We start from the raw sequence: 19,533 nt of genomic DNA on the forward strand, positions 1-19,533 counted from the left end.
TTAAAGATTTACTTTATTTTTCTTTATTTAACCCCTCCCCACACCCCCCAGATGGTTCTCTTGTCTGTCTGCTCATTGTTCAATTGCCTTCTTTAGGAGGCACCAGAAACTCTTTTTTTTTTAAAGCTTACTTCATTTTTCTCAACTGTGTCGTGCACAAGAAGATGGTCAGGTGCTTGAATTCTAGATTGGATAGAGAATGGAAGATCCAAAAATCATAAATGTTTTAAAGTGTGCAGACTCAAAATACAACCTTCAGAATTAGAAAGAACTTTGGAGGTAAAACCTTAGCATTTGGTGGAATGATTTTTACTCTAAATCCCTGAATTTAATCTCATAATAATAAATTCACATGAAGTATGAATTCACATAAAGTCACACATGTCCTTTATCAGACTAGAACCAAAATGAGGACATTTCTTTTGAAACAGAAGTGGCATGTATTTGAAATGGGCAGTGACCAGCTTCACTCAAGAGGACAAGTTCTTAAAATGCTGAGGCTAAAAGGCACCTTAGAGATAATAATTCTATTGCTTCCATCAAGAGATGAGAATAGTAAAACTTAGAGAAGTGAATTGCCCACAGCTGTATGAATGCAATGCAATGGCCATCAATTAAAGTGTGGTATATTAAACACACATCAAGCATAAACAAGAAAATTTAGACTTCCAGGCAAACAGCCATGTGTTAGTTTCATTTGTCATGGAGCTAATGGAGTCAAAGGGTGGGGAATGTGCCAACACACTGTCCAAACATAGGCCTGAGTTCTTGCCTCTCTGACATTCTATAAAAAGCTTCTGGGTTTTGGGTGAATGGACTGAGTTGGTAGACCAGATGTACAGGGATGAGAAAATGGATTTTCCATGCCCTCAAGCTGTCTATAATTCCAACCAAAGCAGGACAACAATGTTGTGGAAGGACAGGTGTCTTTCTCAGATGTTTCAAGGGGAATGAGGACTTTCCTTTTGTAGCAAAAGTGGATGAGCTGGTCTCATAGCTTCAGAGGGGTCAGATATGGCTTTGGTATCATCTGTATAGTCTCTGAATATTTGTCCATAACAAATATTGTCTCTCTAAGTTGGTAAGCTCTTAAAGAACCAGGACCATCTGGAAAAGGGGGTTTTAAGAAGCCACTCCATTGGCCACCACAGGGCCCCTCAGCCTGAGCACCATTTTGCTGGGACAAGCCCCTCACTTCCTGGCTGTAGCAGTTTGATATGGTTATGAATTCCAAAAATAGATATTGGATTATGTTTGTAATCTGGCCTGTACCTGGGCATGATTAAGTTATGATTAGGGTTCTGATTGGGCCATGTCATTAGGGCGTTGAGTCTCCAACCCTTGGTGGGTGAGGACTCACAGATAAAAGGCATGGCAAAAGACAGAGTTAAGGGTTTTTGATGTTGGCATTTTGATGTTGCAGTTTGATGGTGAAGCCTTAAGCTGGAGCCCCAGGAAATAAGCACACCTAGGAAAGAGAAGCAAGCCCCAGAAAGAAAGGAAAGCTGAGCCCAGGAAGAAGCAAGCCCTGGGAAGAGAGGAACGCTGAACCCAGTGAAAAGCAAGACCCTGGAAGGGAGGAACCCAGGAAGTCTGAACCCTCACAGACATCGGCAGCCATCTTGCTCCAACATGTGAAAATAGACTTTGGTGAGGGAAATAACTTATGCTTTATGGCCTGGTGTCTGTAAGCTCCAACCCCAAATACAACCCTTTATAAAAACCAACCAGGGAAGCGGACTTTGGCCCGGTGGTTGGGGCGTCCGTCTGCCATATGGAAGGTCCGCGGTTCAAGCCCCGGGCCTCCTTGACCCGTGTGGAGCTGGCCATGCGCGGCGCTGATGCGCGCAGGGAGTGCCGTGCCACGCAGGGGTGTCCCCCGCGTGGGGGAGCCCCACGCGCAAGGAGTGCGCCCGTGAGGAGGGCCGCCCAGCGCGAAGGAGGGAGCAGCCTGCCCAGGAATGGCGCCGCCCACACTTCCCGTGCCGCTGACGACAACAGAGGCGGACAAAGAAACAAGGCGCAGCGAATGGACACCAAGAGCAGACAACCAGGGGAGGGGGGAAATTAAATAAATAAATAAAATCTTAAAAAAAAAAAAAAAAAAACAACCAATTTCTGGTATTTTGCATAAGCACCCCTTTGGCTGACGAATACAATCTGTTTCACTTGGTTTGTTGGACTATCACAAAATGACTTTCAGTCAGCAAGCAGAAAACAGCAAAAACTTTTGGAGGGCTGAATTTCTTGAGACTGATGATTACTTGACTAATGTGTCAAGGCTTGTTTAAGCAGGGAGGTGGAATGGGGCACCCAGATATGAATATTTCTGCCAATTCTCCTCCAACAAAAGCAGATGCCCAAATGCCACCTAAGGTTGTCCTAGTAGGTGGGTAGAAAACACCCTAATATTCAGCCTAGCAGGTAGTGAGTGATGGTGAGAACTTTTCTGAGAACTCAGATGATGAATGAGGAAAAATGTTGAACATTCTCATTCCTTTAATGAAGTAGGCCTCTTATTAACAAAGGTTTTCTAGCCAGGTAAACATAATTATTTCCATTATAACTTCAGACCTGTAAATGTGTTTTTGAGGAAGACCAAAGAATAGCCTTCCCTGGGACTTTCAGATAGTTCTAGCTCCCCCATGGCAGTGGGGCTCTGGTATAGTCTCATAGGGAGAAGATGGTTGGACTATGGATCCTGTCCAAGGAGCCTGGGACTCAGCAACCTCTAAATAGATGCCCAGAGATTCTGGGCTCTTGCCCTTGCCAGGTCTTTGACCTGCCCCACGATCTTGGTGAGGGAACTGCCATCTCTTTGGTCCTCACCTTCTCCATCTGTAGAACCACCTGGTCATGATGTTTGTGATAAGATCAGAGTCGGTCTGTTTCTCCTGGTGGTTGTGTTTGTTTGTTTTTTCAGAAAAGATGTCAACTCATGTGGGAAAGTGTTCCTAATGGCAGTCCATTTCATTACAGGTGACAGTGGTGGCCTCCTTTCATGGCACAGACATACGCTTCCCTGCTTGGGAAACTGTCTTTGCTCAAAACTCCTGACCTTTCCTTACTCTGAACTCTGACAGAATTTGCACCATGTAGAGAGAACCCAGGGTACATGAAGTCTATTTTGTCTCCCAAATAAAAATCTAAGTTTTGGGAAAACAAGAGCCTCTCCTGAGGTAATTTTTTTCTTTATTTAATTCCTTACAAATCTGTGCATAGGTTGAAAATAAAAAAAAAAAAAAGAAGCTTGTCATGCTCAGACTGCAGCTTTGTATGTGTGGTTCTTTGGTGTCCAGTTCACATCTCTGAGGGCTTCTGGTATGAGCCAGAGATAGAGGCAAAGATGCCCCCTCGCACGCCCTCCCCCAGTGTGAACTGTCTTATTCCTGGTATGAGTGCCATAGCCTGGCTCTCTGGATCATAAAGAATATTGTTAGTCACTTAATATTCTTAAATAAATGTCTTTGCTGCTTAAACTAGCCAGGGCAGATTCCAGAACCCTGATCAATAGCATGAGCAGATACAATTGAAAAGAAAGGGATTAAGCAAGTTTCTTTACTGCAGGACTTCTCAGGACCACTAATGTAAGGTACATAATGAATCTCTAAGAGGGAGACAGAGTGTGTGGCAGCCTATGGAGACTGACAATTGTACCCCAAAATGGCCAACCTTGCATGGGGTTTACAAAGAACCCCAGGCCTGTGGCAAATAGTCCATCCTGTGCTCCTAATCAGAAAGGTCCCAGCCTATGAGACTTACCCCTGAGCACCTCTGCCATTTCCTGGCTCTCTGATGCCAAACTGGCTTAAAAAGCTCTGAAACAGATACTTTTTTAAAACCAGAAGGCAATAAAAGGGAAGAAGGGGCTACATTGTTTCTTTGACCCATTAATAGATTTTCACTTGTTCTATCCTCTTTTCTTTTAGGTCCAGTGACTATGAGTCAGGATTTATTTTCATGACTGTTTCAATATAAAATGATTGAAAGAAGTCCTATGAAATGTGTCTAGAGCCAAGAGGGAACACAGAAAGAGAGAATCCACAGGCAAACAACCCATTCTGTGTTTGACCAACCATTCAGCCTTCCCCTCCTAAGACTATATATCCCACAGCTTCTTCTCAGAGACTTTTCTAAATGACTCCATTATGCTCCAAACTTCCATATCCATCAAATCCACTTTACTGAAAGTCTTTTACTTACTCACAGGGAGGACAAATAGCATTAAAAATATTATGTACTTGGTGGCTGGAGATATCTGACACCAAGCTCTGCCACTTACTACATATGTGTACTTAAGCAAGCGGTTAAACTTTCTGAGCCTCAAACATCCCCAAATCAGACTGGAAAGCAAGGCCTGTGGGGAGACCCTACCCCATGGGGAAAGCTGTCAGCAAACAGACAGAAGGGGATTAACCAAGCTATCTTAGACGAGCTCATTACATACGGGACTCCAATCTCAAAGATGTTGTTCTGGATCAGCTGCTTCCCCAACATGATGATGCTGAGTTGAATGCAGAGCTCCATGAGGCAGCCCCCTGGAGCACACTGTGAGGAGGAGGAGATAAAGGAAGGAGCGGTTAGACCAGGTGGCACTCAGGAAGCAAGGATGCAAGTTTAGCCAGGCTGCGATGAGGATACTGATGGGGTGGGAGGGGTGGTTCACCTACAAACCACTAGCCAGGCACGAAACACCAGGAGCTGCACTTGCCTCTTCCATGCGGTAACCGTCGAACACATAGACGTAGCTTCCAGGCCTTCCCACAAACCTGAAAGCAAGAGGTGTGGGAAGAATTAGGGAACGGGGGAGAATTCCAGGGCTGCTTACGGGGATGTTTTCTGAGTGGAACAGCCACTTAACATCCTCCTTGGCAGTACTGGCCAGAGTGGGTGCCAACTCACCCAGAGATAGGATTTCATGGCCTGTTATTAGATAACAATCACCTATAATACCTAGCGTTCACTTCCTTACCTGGTCAAATCCTAGGAGATGGGGCTGAGGTTGGGTGTGTTGTGGGACTAGAAAGGTCACAGTGCATGTGTGTACAAGTGTGTATGTGTGTGCATATGTGTGTGGATGTGTGCACACGTGTGTGACTACTTCTGAGTCTAAACACAAGGAAGTTGAGATTATCTATAGTATATTGTCTGTGTACCTTCTTCCCTCAACTAGTGTTAAGAACTGAATTCTGGTAGCAACTGTGTATGGAGGGTTTCCAGTATCCCAGAAAATGAAAGGTGAGGCTGACTACAGGTGCAGTAGAGATTCTTGGGATCAGGATCACTAACTTCTTAATGAAAAATTGTAAAGGAGTGGAAGAAGCCTGCTTCATTCCTCTTCCAAGGAGGGTCTATTTTATTGGGGGTGGGGGGCAGATAAGAAGAATGGGCGGGTGGAAAAGCAGAGAAGCAAAAGCCAATGTCGGAAGCAGCCAGGTAGTTGGAAGAAACTGAATTACTGGAAAGATCATCCCCTTTCTACCTGTTGAAAACCTATTTATCCATTTAACGCTCACCTTAACTCTTTCCTTCTCTGTGAAGCCTTCTTCATAGTTAAGTGCTCCCTGAACACTTTATTTACACCTCTTATTATAGCACTTATAGCAGATTGTTGTCAAAACTACTCTTGTATCTCAGGGCGAGGGACCAGTTTTTTGCCTGGAATATCATATGTGTGTGATTTGCCATTAAATCTACATAGAAAGCACAATGAAGTTTATAATCACTAACACAGACAGTCTCTCTGCTACTATAATTTCATGGTAGCCAATGGCAGAGGCCCTGGGAAGAGTAATTTGTATAAGAAAGTACTAAATGACAACCCTTGCTTTCAATGCCTACTTGCTGAGCTTTAGATCTAGGGAAGCTTTCCTGGTATAGTCCATAGATGTCTCCAGGGACATCTCCTTATAGGTAGCCAATTGACATCACTTATGTTCAGATTCCTTCCTGCTTCTTCCACAAAGGTGGGGGGTACAAATTCTTCTGAGATGCCTCCTTCAGAGCCCAAAACCAAATCCTCGTAGAATTGCCCTGGCTATCGGAATCCAAAGACGTTAAGTCAGTATGAAAAAGTGCTAACGGGCCTCTTGGGGTGAGCAGCCAGGTGGGGATGGAAACAGAATTAGGTTGAGGATGCGAGTTGACAGTGGGTATGGGTTGACTCTACTTGTCTTCCCAGTGGAGGACCCAGTCTCAGGGACAAATTGTGTGATACTGATATACTCACCTCCCCTTGAAAAAGGCCACGTAGAAGATGGGGGAGTAGGCATTGACAAACTTGAGTAAGAAAGCCTTGAGTATCAGGCGCTCTTCAAATGTCTGTTCTGTTTTTGGAACCTCTGCAAGAGAAAAGTAAAGCTGATAGTGTTGACAGACAGATTCCTCACCTCTTGGAGTTTTAACCCTGTGACATGAGCCAGTCTCTCCATTTACTCTTTCACAGTGGAAAAAGAGATCTCATCTTCTCTTTGGCACATTAGAATTGAATTCATCCAGGAGGCCCCAATATGAAGCTATAGAAAACAAAGTGCATCTTATCATCATAGTTCTCCTTCCAATTCCACTTCTTGTCCACTTCAGCAATGGTTTTCTACCATGCTCCTCACTCAGAGAGGAGTGTGAGCAGCAGAGCTTTCTACTACTAGCACCCATTCATCAAGGTGAATCCCATTTTACCTGTATCAATCACTGCTTTAAGATTTTGCTTGAAAAAAGGTCCCTGACTAAAAAAGTTTGCAAACCACTGAACTAGACTCAAGAGGCACCAAATATTTTTCTTGAGGATCATGACACTGTTGTTCCTCTATCTCTTCTCCTTTGTTTTTCATGGGAAATTATTCATTCTGTGTCTCTGGGCAGGCTATGACATCATGCTTTAGCTCACTCAAATGATGGATTGTCAGAGAGATGAGTGGAACACAAACACAGCTTGAGCCTAACAGCTCCAGGACCAAGGAGAGGAGTCCATGGAGGTTCCCAGAAGCACCCTGAGAGATACCCAGCAGAGCCCTCACAGGTGCCTTCAGAAGACTTGAGATACTAGAAAAGTGCCAGCAGACCACAGAGCAGGATGCTGGGTTGGGACACTCCAGAGGGCTTGGCAAAGATAAGAGGTGACAAGGCCATGCTCTTCAAGGCTGAAGGCCAGCCCAATCCTGCTCACTGTGAACCTTGGCAGAGCCTGAAAGTGTGCTGAACTCAGGAGCCAAGTGCCAGGGCCATGCCAGGGAAGGAGCCATGTCCAGATGCAACTGTGGTGTGGCCCTACCTGACCCATGTTGCCTTTGTGGGCATCATGGAAACAGTAGACACAAAGGCCCTCTTGTCTCCCCTGGAGCACCCTCCCTGACCCATCTCCCCATGTTCACATCCCTTAAAGTCAAGACCAACTGGGACTTGCAATGCCCTTTCTGAAGGTTTCTCGGACTCCTTCAGCTGGTAGCAGTCTTACTTTTCTGCTATACTATTTTATCTCTCTCTGTATTCATCACCTATGTCTATGCCCTTCAAATATATTAATAATAGTAACCACAGTAACTATCATCACCTGTCTGTTTGGCTCCCCCCAAGCCAAAGCAGATCCTCAGTCCAGGATTTGGGAGTCAGTCATTTATTTGGGAGCATGGTGAGGAGCGGGATGGAGAGACAGTGAGGGGAGAGAAGACGATACAAATGTGTTCACGGTCAGGCTAATGCCACAGGCAACTGGGGTTTGGTCCACTGGGGACCTCCTGAATGCCAGTGTAAAGCACACAGAGGATTTCTCACTCCAAGGGTTGAGTCTATGGGGCTCTTTATCCATCAACTCCTGTCCTTCACTGGCTGAAGGTCATTGCTGGGGTTAACTCCAGGGCACTTGCAGCCCATCCTGTGCATGGCCTGAGACTGCTCCCATGGTCAGAGGATGCCCTCAGAGAGATGTTGAAAGGACCTGGAGCCAGCAGGAATTGCTTGCCTGGCAGGGTGGCTTAGGGGACGTGGGGACTGCACCCGAGCATGCAGCTGCTCAAAGCTGCCCCACAGAAGGCAAGCCACGCAGAGGGAAATGCCATCTTGCTTAATCCTCACCACAACCCTAGGAGGTAGGCACTGCATTTCACGGAGGACCAGAGAGTGATTGCTCAAGATCACACAACCAGTAAAGGACAGAGGTCATGGCCTGAACCAAATCTGCCCATCTCTAATGACACTTTTAACTACACTGTGCTTTGAAATGAGGATCGTCGTCTGATTAATATTTGCATCATATCCCCTCCTTCAACTTCTCACCCTCCATCCCCAGCCCCACATATGCATCTCAGAAATATGTGTTGCTTTTCTGTTCACATTTATTGAACACATGCTGTGGGTAGCCACCATGCTAAAATGACTAAAGACTTCACCCCTTCCTCCAAGGAGTTTCATCTAGCAAGGTCCCTGTTGAAAGCCTTTTGAAGATGGCCAAATCTCCTCCAGATTTAATCTGGACATGGCAAGGTATAATCTCCCCTTGCATCATAGCAGAAGGGGATCCTGCATTTCCATTATCTAGTTTCCCACATAGTACAGTGAGCTCTTAATTATTTTTCATGCCTATAATACAGCCTTGCGTGTTAGTAGATAATGCTGTGGGCAGTGATGCCCTTTTACTGGCACCTCACCAATAACCTTTCCCATACTGCTCAGTTGCCTGTGTAAAGCCAAACGTGGTAGAAGACTAAGCACACAGGCCTCCCTGAGCCTGAGAGAAACTCTAAGGTGGTCTTGACATCTGAAGATGCAGGTTTTAAGACCACCAAGATATGAAGGTCTCTGGGGGAGGGCTAAGTTGTCAGAGGAAACTCAGTGGGACTGAGAGCTATTGTGAATATCATTACTTTGTCAAGCATCTTCAACTACATAAGGCATTGCTTAGGAATTATTATATTTGGTAAAATTTTTCAAATAGATTTGATGAATATATATGTAGACACATACAGATTTTAATGGAGTTAGGAGTTCATCTACGGCAAGAGTTATGATGGGGTGAAGAACTCTTGAATATAAGAACAGACCCACAGGAATTCCATTTTGGGGGGCCTCCTAGTGATGCAGAGATCGGCCAGATGCTCACCACATGTATTTTCCCTTCCTGAATGCATAGCTAGACAGAGCAGCATGACTGAGTTTTGACCAATGAGATGTGAGTGGAAGTGATATATTTCCAGGCCTTGCCCTTAAAAATTTCTTAAGAAGCCTCCTGCTTTCTCTTTCTCTTCCCTCATCTCCTGGGAAGATGCAGAGGACCCAGTGGAAGACTTCAAAGCCCTCAAGGATAGTAGCACCACAGGAAGGAAGAACCTTAGATTCCTAAGTTGTTAAGTGGAAGGCTGGCCTCCAAACATTGGTCTGAACTGTGATGGGAGCAAGAAATAAACCTTCAGGGTTTCAAAAATGTTTATACTCTCTGTTACAGCATCTAGAGTTGCTTAAACTGATGCAGGTGGTGAACAGCACTCCAGGGCAGACAGGCCCTGAGATACCAGATGTAACTTCCCAAACAGAGACCCTTCCCCCAACATAGGTCCTTGAGGTATAGGGAGAAGGTTTCTGATCAGGCTGGGAGGTCACCAAGGAAGGCCAGAACTGAGAGGCAAAGGCCTGTACCTGGTGAGTCCATGGTTGCTAGTGGGTGTCAAGAAAGGTGTTTGAGAGAGATGTAGTGTCTGAGCGTGACACTCTAATATCCTCTAATGAATTACTGGAAATTCATTCCAAGGTCCTAAACAGAAAGAAACAAAGCAAAGAAACAAGCCACCTTTTGGAGGCCTAAGAAAGACCTGCAGTAACTCCAGGAGGAACCTGCTAAGCTGAAGAGGTGCAGCAATGAAACACCGGATTAGCAGAAGTGTGGGGGACCCCAGCCTAAACCCCAGCAGCACCAGCAGTGGCTCAAGCATGAGGCCTGCCAAGGAGACGGCCACAGACAGAGGAAGCCCCCTGGGACCCACAGCCTGGGAGGGGAATTGAGAAGGGAAAAGTTTAGAGACCCCACCCTGCTATGACAGCAATTGTGACCCAGGCCTTGGCTGAGAGGGCCTGGCAAAACGAAAGTTCTTCATTTATCCTAGTCCCTGCAGAATGCTGAAAAGCGTGGTATCCCTCCCGCAGGCCGGCAGGACCGACAAACGGATTCACCCTCAGAAGCTCGCCTTCACCCTGAAAGCCACTTCAATTCCCTCGTGTGGGCGAGCAGTGCGAGAGCCCTGGCAGGCCATGCTGAAGCACCCTAGAGCACTCAGTTCCTCCACTGGTGGCTCAGCTGTGTGCCGAGGGGGTGGATTATTTGCTTGTTGTGTTTTGCTGCAGAGAAGGGCTGTAAGGGGAGACTTTAGCATCAGGCAAGTCTGAGTTCAGACATGGAATGTAATTAGAGGAGAGAACTTACATAAACGGAGGATATTGCCCAAGAACAGGATGGGAATGTTTGCCAAGCCTCAACCTTGGCACACGGTGGACCTCAGTAGATGGGATCCCTATTGTCATAAATGCCACCACTATCATCAACCTCACTCCCAATAGCAGAGTAAGGCCATCTGTGGCCGGATGTTTGTATGCAGGTCTAGCCCCCCCAGGTTCTGGGCATATTTGTTGACTATTGTTATGGCTTGAGTTGTTTCTCACAAAAGGACATGTTCAAGTCCTAGCCCCTGGTCCCAGGAATGTGACCTTATTTGGAAAAAATAGGGTCTTTGAAGCTGTGATTGGTTGAATGAGGCCAAACTGTGTTAGGGCAGGCCCTACTCCAGCGTGACCTGTGTCCTTAGGAAAAGTGAGGAGGAGGCAGAGAGGCACAGAGGGACGGTGGCCATGTGAAAATGGAGCCAGATTTTGGGGTTATTCTGCCATAACCCAAGGAACTCTAAGAACTGCTGGCCACCACCCGAAGCCAGGAGAGAAGCCTGGAAGAGATTTTTCCTTAGAACCTTCAGAGGAGGCACAGCCCTGCCAACACCTTGATTTCCAGCCTCCAGAACTGGGAGACAATCTATTCCCCTTGCTTGAACCACCAAGTTTGTGGTATTCTGTTATGGGAGCACTAGAACTACTGAGCACATGCTGCCAGTCAATGGTGAGCACGGCTGGGAGATGGCCCTGCTGGCAGACACCTTGAGAAGTTTAATCAATGCAGCCCCCAGCCCTACCCCGGGCGGAGCTCAGCAGCCCAAGCCTCCTGCGAGGGAATCTGGAGACACAGTGATTAGATAAAATGAAGGTGGGAAATGTCTCCTGCACTCTTCCTCAGATGACAGGCGACTCTGGGGTTTTCTCCTTCCTGGTGCACACTCGCATGGCCCCAGGGGATAAAAGACCTGGGTAACCCAGCCTAGTGTAGACCCCACTTCCACCACACGGCTTCACCAAACAACTCTTGGATAACACTTTGTGCTCATCATTTACAGTTAACCCTGCCACATCTGTTATTTCTTCTTTAGTGTATGTATGTTAGCAAAAGACCCACAGATCTGTAACCTCTAAGGGCCTCTCCCCTCCCTAGTATAAATTTCGCTCCCACAGGAAGTCCAGGGCTTCCCTGTCTCCCTGATTTATGCTTGCCATCCCTCACTTCCTAGGCCTGATTCTCATTCTCTTTGACTACAGGAACCAATTCTGAGGTCCAGGTGGAAATGCCTGACATTGATTTCTAAGGTCACTTTCAGCTTTAAGATCTCATAACTCTGAAACCCCATGTGGCTCTTAACCCTCTCGATAGCCCCACCCCACCCTCACCCTGCCCCTTCCATGAATAGTTTGATGGATTTTTTACAATGGACAAGGTCAGAGAAATGCATCTTCGAGGCAGATCACAGCTTTGCCAGATGTACTCCACAATGCCCATTGAATGAATGAATGAATGAATGAATGAATGAGTAAATGAATGAATGACAGGGAAAAGAAACATTATTTAGAAGAGTAAAAGCACATGTATTGTTTAGTAGTAATCCAGCACTTTCCAATGAGGACCAATCCTAAAATAGACCTTTGTGGTGTAGATAGAGGAGTAGTCAAAAGAGTTCAACATCCCTACCTAAAACAAGAGGTAGGTGGTTGGAATTAGATGCAGGACCCAGAAAGGGCTGGGGTCAGTGTGATGGGAGAGGGGGAGGGGAGCAGGGAGTGGGGAAGCTGCAGATGTGAGTGGCAGGTGGGGGGGGGATTGGGTAGAAGCCAAGCCCAGTGAAAAGAGCCATCAACTGCTGCTGTGCAGTTAGCAGTGTGAGCCCCTCCTCTGAATCCACAGAATCTGCAGCAAAGACCATTAAAACCTGCTTTCCGTCCCCATGTTTGGAGAATCCTGGATTTGCTCTGGGGGGATGTGCTGAAGGACTGAGTCCTACCTCTAGGGGACAAGGACAGAGGCTGCCTGAAGCACCTGTCACACCTGCTGTACAAATAAATGAGAGCCATCAGTGTCAGAGTTAGGAGGAGGAGGAGAGAGGAAGAAGAAGAAGAGAAGGAGGTGGAGGAGAGGGAGGGAGAGGGGAAGAGAGGAAGGGAGGGAAGGAAAGAAGGGAGGAAGAGGCAAGGAAGGAGGAAGGGAAATTTTTAATAGGAAATTGAGCTTCAGTACAGTGTGCCTCAAGCATCCAATTTAGCTACAACTTAACAGCATTTTGTCTCTTGCCTTTAAATGTCTTGGGTGTAAAAAAAATTAAACAACAACAATAACACCTAAAAATGAGTAATCAGATCTGAGTGTCTGAAAATTTGAAAAACTGATCTTGTAAAGGTGGCTAGGAGAGGATTAACGATGAGGTGGGGGGGGCATGTGTCTTTGATTTTCTTTAATACTTCCCTTTGAACTGTTTGTACTCAGATCTTCTGATCCCTGCAGGAATTTCCTCAAAGATATCTGGAAAGAGAACCTGCTCCTTTCAGAGCTCTTTCCTCCAACTGGAAATGAGTGGCTCCCTTCCTCCAAACTGAGAAATCAAGGGCCTGGTTATTATTTATTGGTTTTATTCTGAAAACAGCTTTCTGTCTGTGCTGTTTGGGGCCATGAGCCACCATAAATAAGGGGCACTGCCAATAAACAATCCAAATGCACTTGATAGACCATTAAATCAACTGGTGCCTGCACTTGGGAGATGCCCTGTGGCCATGTGGTGTGCATTGCTGAGCCTTCTATGGAGGCTTCCCAGAAGCCCCCTCACAGTGAGGGAGAAAATGGGGGAATTCCTGGAGCTCCAGTTTGACCTCTGGATCTCCTTCCACGGCCAACACAGGGAGCCTCACCTGCCTGTGACAGAGACTCCTGCAACGGAGGAATCTCAGTCCTGGTACTCCTGGAGTCAACTTGGGGTGGGGTGGTGTCTACAGGACAGGCAGGCCCAATCTGTTTCTCAGGCCACCAGGCAGGACATCCTCACAAGACAAAGACCTCTGCAGTAGCCTGGATCTGAGCTCTAGGGGAACATAACTCGGCCATGAACTTCGTAAAATTCCAAACCCAGGGCCATTAGATTTCAACTGCTAAAGGGCTGTAAAGGTGGACAGCCCATGTAGAAAGAGTGCCAGTAAACAGACAACACAACCCCTCATACATCAGTCATGTGCTCCTGAAATTCCACCTCTCCCTAAAGCCTCCGCAGGTTGACGAGAGGGCACCTGAGGGCTTCACCGGCTCCTGACCTGCTGGGCTAGATTTCCAACCCAGGCCAGACTCCACAACTGGCCAGAAAGGACAAGCAGACGGAGTTCCCATGCAGAGCCATTACCCACCCCCTTTCTTCTGTGTTAAACCTCCAGTGTGTTGTGTCATGAAAAAATATGAGTGCAAATGACCCAGCTGTAAACTGCCTTGGAAAATAATCAGTGTGAAAGCCTGTGTTAGTCCCGGGGGGCCGGCAGAGGACTGGGAGTCCCCGGAGCCCGAGCCTAATCATATGGAAACAGCATGGCCAGCACAAGGATGCCAGCTGCGGAAGCTGCGTTTTGGAGGAGGCACTCCTTCTAACTGGTGTCCCCAGTGATCCAGACAGCAATACATAATGATGGCGACAGGACCAGAGGAGGTGGTGCCCAAGTGCACATTTCACTGGGCACCAGCCCTGGCACCGCTCGGGGCAGAGGGAGAAATGGGGAACCTGAACCTGGGCGTCTGAGTCAGAAGGCACTGGCGCCTGCTCCTCTCCCCACCTAACCCCCAGGGAAGATCAAACCTTTACAGACAGCAATGTTTTCTGACAGCCCAACCATCTGGTCTACCCTCCATGTGCAGGGGCCATAGAAGGGGGGTGGGGGACTGCCTTCGCTTCCAGTGTGATGTTGTCGCCTTGTTGTGCCAAGGGGAGGGAGTCACCCTCGGAGAGGCCAGCCAGCTGTGCAATTACACAGCCAGCACTGCCTACGGGAGCTGAGCGCCCTGGAATGGGAGACTGCCGATGCTACTGGCATTCCCAAGATCCCCGGCTGGCCCCAGGGAGCTTCTTCGCACAAGAGAACCCTCGCTTAGAGTCAGGAAAGTAACTCTTACCCCCAGAGAAGGGGACATGCGTCCCATGGTGCTCCTAGCAGCCTATCCCAAAGTGACAGTGCCCTGGGACATCTTGTGTTAAGGAAAAAGAGCCACACAGGCAGCTTCTCTTAAGTGAGATGGAGGCGATGGCCTGTCCCCAGCATTGTCACAAAGATCATGTAAGCCAATGTGCGTGCAATGCCCAACAGCACCTGGGACAGGGTGGGGCTCAGTAAAACCTGGCCCTTTAAGGACCCTCCTTTGTTTGCTTCCCTGCCCCCACTCCAGTAGCACCTGGGGCAGTGAGACTCCAGAGTGGGCTGCCAGCAATGTTCAAACAACTCACAGACAGCCATTTTCATAAGGATTGGGGAATGTGATTCAGCTCTACCCTCTAAAGTACCATGACTAGCCCAAACCTATAATTTGGTTTGATGGTGGGAGAGAAGGATGAATAGCACAGCCCCACACACAGCTCAGCACTGGGCACATGGTTATAAAAAGGAGAGAAAGAGGAGGAGCTGGAGCTGAGAGTGATGCTGATAAGGGCAAGCCCATGGCATGGAGATTATTCAGCCTAGAAACCTGGGGTCAGTCCTGCCTCCTTCCTGCTGCCTCCAACGAGAAGAATTCCCCAAAGCTAGAGTAGGGACCAGAGCCACTTACGGGCCAAGCCTGGCCCATGTCCATGGCAGTCATGATAAGATTTCAGGGGCACTAGACATCCTGCTCCCAATGTAGGGGCGCAAAGCCCACTACCCCGACCACAGAGAACATCCCTGACCCCTGAGCCCGGAGGAGGCACACCTTGCTTGGATGCCCTTGCTACCTTCCCTCAGACCCTCACCGCCCTATCTAAGGCCCTGACTACCTACCTGCCCAGCTCTCTCATGCTTCGTCTCCCAAGGACTGGATCCTCTCTCTGTAGCTAATGCCTGTAACCCATCCAGGAATGAGCAGATCATTGGGTGTTAGACAGTCCTTGTACCATTAGAATGCCACCCTCTAATGCACACATCGAGTATGGAGGGCTGCTGAACCTGGCTACACATTGAGTACACTGCGCCTTGGCCTGCCAGCCTCCCCAAGGACCAGGCCCCAAGCTTCCTGCATTTCTCTGGCAATCCTTCCCCACCGCCCAGATTTCAGCTCAGTCCCTGCCTCACCAGTGCAGAGCCTCCCAATTACCACACGCCCTAGATCCAAGCCCAATACCATTATCATTATGGCAGCCAGGGAGACAATGACTATCTTTATCTACCACCGCTGAGTCCATCACTCTAAGGGCATTTAACAAATTCTCCCTTTTGTTATAAGTGTTTGTGGCATGAATGGACTTCCGATATGGAGGCAAGAAGCCAGCCAGGTATCAAACTTCATATGAGGATGACAAAGGACACCTCTATCCTGGCAGAATCCCCACTCCATTAGGTAGTAGTATTCACAGCATTATGTACCATGGAGACCTTGGGGGACCCTCAAGTCAGACGTCAGCTGGCAAGTCTGTAAGTCATCTCTGCCTGGTGACTACCTCCGTGAGCAAGTATGTTCTTGGCCATTAAGGAAACTTCAAATCCTCTAATATCTTTGTTGCATCTTTGACAACTTTACATTCACTTTATTTATCTCAATATTGCCTCAAATCCTTGTGTCGGCAGGCAGAATCAAAACGATGACTACATGAATGATAACCACTGAAGTGGCTTACAAGATACAGCCTACAGGCATTCTTCAGAAAATGTTTGAATGAATGAACACATCACCAATAATTGCATTAATAAGTGTGTGCTAAGACTCTACTATGAGCCAGGTGCTGTTTGGGAGATAAAAAGAAACAGTTGACAAGAGTCCCTGTTCTCCTGGACTTCCTAGCCTGGTTGGAGCCAGTGGCAGAGAACTTTCTGGATCATGGAAAGACTATCATGTGCTTCTCACATTTCCCGGTCTCTTATGATTAGGCTGGTTCTGGCCAGTGAGCTGAGAGCAGAAGTGATGGATGACAGCCTGAAGCATTTCACAGTTTCTCTATGACCTGCCAGCTCTCTTTCCCTGACCTGGTGTCCACAGAGGCCTCCTTTGGTCTGGGTCCTTGAGGAACTGTGCAAAGCAGAGACCCTGACAATTCACACTAGATACATAGTCTGAGCAAGGAGAAGAAGAAGAAGAAGAAAAAAAAAGGGCCAACAACTTTATGTTATGAACCCAGATTTTAGACTACTCTAATACTGGGAAAGCCACCTAAAAATATCAGCAATAATAAAAGACAGTGCATCATAAACATCCAATGAGTGGTGTCAATTACCCCCATCTCACAGCCTTTGTCCTCACCAATCCCTCTTCCTAAAGTCCTTCCTCCCAATCTCTGTATGATCAGTTTCTTATCATTCAGGTCTCAGCCAGATATCACCACCTCTGATTGGCTCTCCTGACCAGAGTTGCACAATCCTCAAACCTCAGCCTCTCTCCATCACATTACCCTGTTTTCCTTTCTTATTTGCCCACTGCCTATGAAATTACCTTGTGGGTGGTTTATTGTGTAAGTCCAATGAGAGCAGGAGCCCTGTCTCTCTTTTTTACTGCTGTGTCCCTAGAATTGTACCTGGCACAATGGAGGCATTTCTTTGGATGGATGAACAGATGAAGACATGATCTATGCCAGGGGATATCAGGAGGGGGAGAGAAATCACTGGGTGTTGAGTGTTCACAAAAGGCTTCATATAGGAGGGAGGCCTCGAGTGGGCCTTTAAAGAGAGTCTCTACAAGGCCATTGAAGGGGTTACAGCAGCTCAAGCAAGCAGGAACACACAAGGTGGTCTGGGATGATGGCAAGTTGAACGGAATGGGGTAGAGGACAAGAGTGAGAATCAGCTGGGTAGCCTCGAAGAGATGCTTTAGAAAAGATTTACTGGCTGGGGGTTCCTGAAATAGAGCCCATGGAACAAGGCTGAAGACAAGAGCAGGAGCAGTCAGGAGGTGGGGAAAACAGTCCAGACAGATAGCCATGTCATAGGAGAGGAAAGATGAAAATGACGAAGGAAGGATGGAAGAAGCTCTGTCCAGAGAAATTCTGTTTGCCTAATGCCACACAGCTGGGCTGGGGAGAGATGGAGCCAGGTCTAGAACTTGAGTTCAGTGGTCCTTCCACTAACCCACAATACCTCTCTGAACCCTCTGGAAACAAACAATTTGAGACAGATGAAAGCAACCACCCAGGACAGTGCATACAAGGATTCCTGGAGAGCCAACACACCACTCCAGCTCAGAGAGTAAGAGATGGACATCAAAATGGCACAAACCATATTTGCATTTGAAAGGAAAAATCTGAGCTTGAACCTTAGCAAAATGAGGATATAATATTGCTGACCACACGTAGTTCTGGCAAAGATGAAATGGGAAAACAGATTTTTTTTTAAGTTTAAAAACTCTGAGTATCACTCCCACAAAGAACAAAAGGTATTTGTCAGACTTTTATCTCCTCAGTGCACAGGCCTCCTCATGGAGTACTGGGCCTGGGTTCAACTGCCTAGAGCAAGCTGAACTTTTTAGGTGAAGGAAGGAGAGTTATAAGGAGCAGTGGTCACGGTTTTGTAACATGGAAACCATTTTTTTTTTTTTTGGCCCTATCCAAGGAGAATCCCCTCAGCCTTGCACATGACATGCTCACTGAACACTAGTTAATGAATTTTCCATTGTTGATCACTCAACAATGAAAGCCTAGATCCAGGCAAGAAAAGTAAAATAAAGTAACACAATGGACAGCGAAAAGAACTTTCTACATTATCACTGGCTACATTATCTTTCCTTCCTTACTTCCTGTCCACTCACTCAACTTCCTTTGCATCAGATCTAGTCGGCCCGACTCTATGGCATCCTATATCCCTGCCTGAGCAATCTTGCAAACATAGAGTTCCTGTCAGATCACCCACTTCCAAAACTCCACAGTGGTGCTGAGGTGGGAGGGAGGGACATAGGACACTTCCATTCACTCCTGGTGGTTCTTCCATGTGACTGGAGTACAATTAGTTGAAATGACCTGGTGTATTCCCTCACTTCACACGTTTCTCCTCTTTGGTAAGACTAGGGGAAGAGTTTATCTCACTGATGAGTCTGGAAAGTAAATTGGCATTCCTCACCTACCCCTACCCCCAATTCACCCTTCCTTGAGGAAACCAAGGGCCTAGAGCAAGCAGGTGTTCTTTACTCCCCTAAGCTGTAAGACGGCTCCTGCAATGGGGTGGCAAAGTTGCCTGGTATTTGGTCTAAGGAAGTCTAGCTGACTCTCCTACTCAGCCACTTGTTCCACTGTGGTCCTTTTTGTTTTTAAGGGAATATCTTGGCTTTTCTCTACCTCTGCCTTTGTCTAATTTGTCAGCTGGCTCAGGACTCAGGCAAGGAAAGACAGTTTACTGGGTGTCCCTTTGAACTTCACCAAAAATTTTTCTATATCTACGAAAATAAGCACGGGGTCCTTGGCCTGCCTTCAAGGACTTCTGCCTCAACAACAGGTGCCAACCAACTCTCTCTGAGCCCAGGTCCCCACCACACACTGTGCCCTGGACATGCCATGGACTCTGAAGCATTTACCAAGTTGGGCTTCTTGGGTGTTGAGGATATGCTTCATGCTTTCTGTCTTCCACTCCACTGAGCTGGGCTTCTCTGGCATTTAGAACCAAATTTCTGTCCGTCAATCCAAGCCTTGCTCATGGGCCCATTCTCTGTATGTCTTTCCTGATCCTGATGGATCTGAACTACCCCCTGCAGCACAGTGTTTCTCATTCTGTTTCCTCTGCCAGGAACCTTCTCTCTGCTTGCCCTCTCCCTCCTCCCACACACGTGCCTGCCTGACTACCACTTGTCTCTTATATCTTGGAAGGCTCCCAGAACCCACAAGAGTGCTGGGAGCTCCTCCTAAGTGCTTCCATTGAATCCCACACATCACAGAAGACACTGCTTGTTTTTTTCAAGAAGCTTATGAAGTGACATAGATTACACAAATATGCACATGGCCTAAAGAGAGCATAACCACCACTGCAGATGGTATACTGCCCATATCA

General features: G+C 47.2%; 1 protein-coding gene across 1 annotated transcript in view; it reads right to left on the reverse strand.

The window, feature by feature from the left end:
* Positions 1-19,533, reverse strand: part of ANO2 (anoctamin 2) — a 319,432-nt gene that overhangs the window by 54,075 nt on the left and 245,824 nt on the right. Inside the window, exons 15-17 of the mRNA XM_071210134.1 lie at positions 6,230-6,341; positions 4,712-4,769; positions 4,448-4,548 (exon numbers count right to left, since the gene is read on the reverse strand). Of these exons, the coding sequence (XP_071066235.1) occupies positions 4,448-4,548; positions 4,712-4,769; positions 6,230-6,341 (271 nt within the window). The remainder of the gene's footprint in view (positions 1-4,447; positions 4,549-4,711; positions 4,770-6,229; positions 6,342-19,533) is intronic.

The sequence above is a fragment of the Dasypus novemcinctus genome, chromosome 20, assembly GCF_030445035.2.
Source record: "Dasypus novemcinctus isolate mDasNov1 chromosome 20, mDasNov1.1.hap2, whole genome shotgun sequence".
Lineage (NCBI taxonomy): Eukaryota > Metazoa > Chordata > Mammalia > Cingulata > Dasypodidae > Dasypus > Dasypus novemcinctus.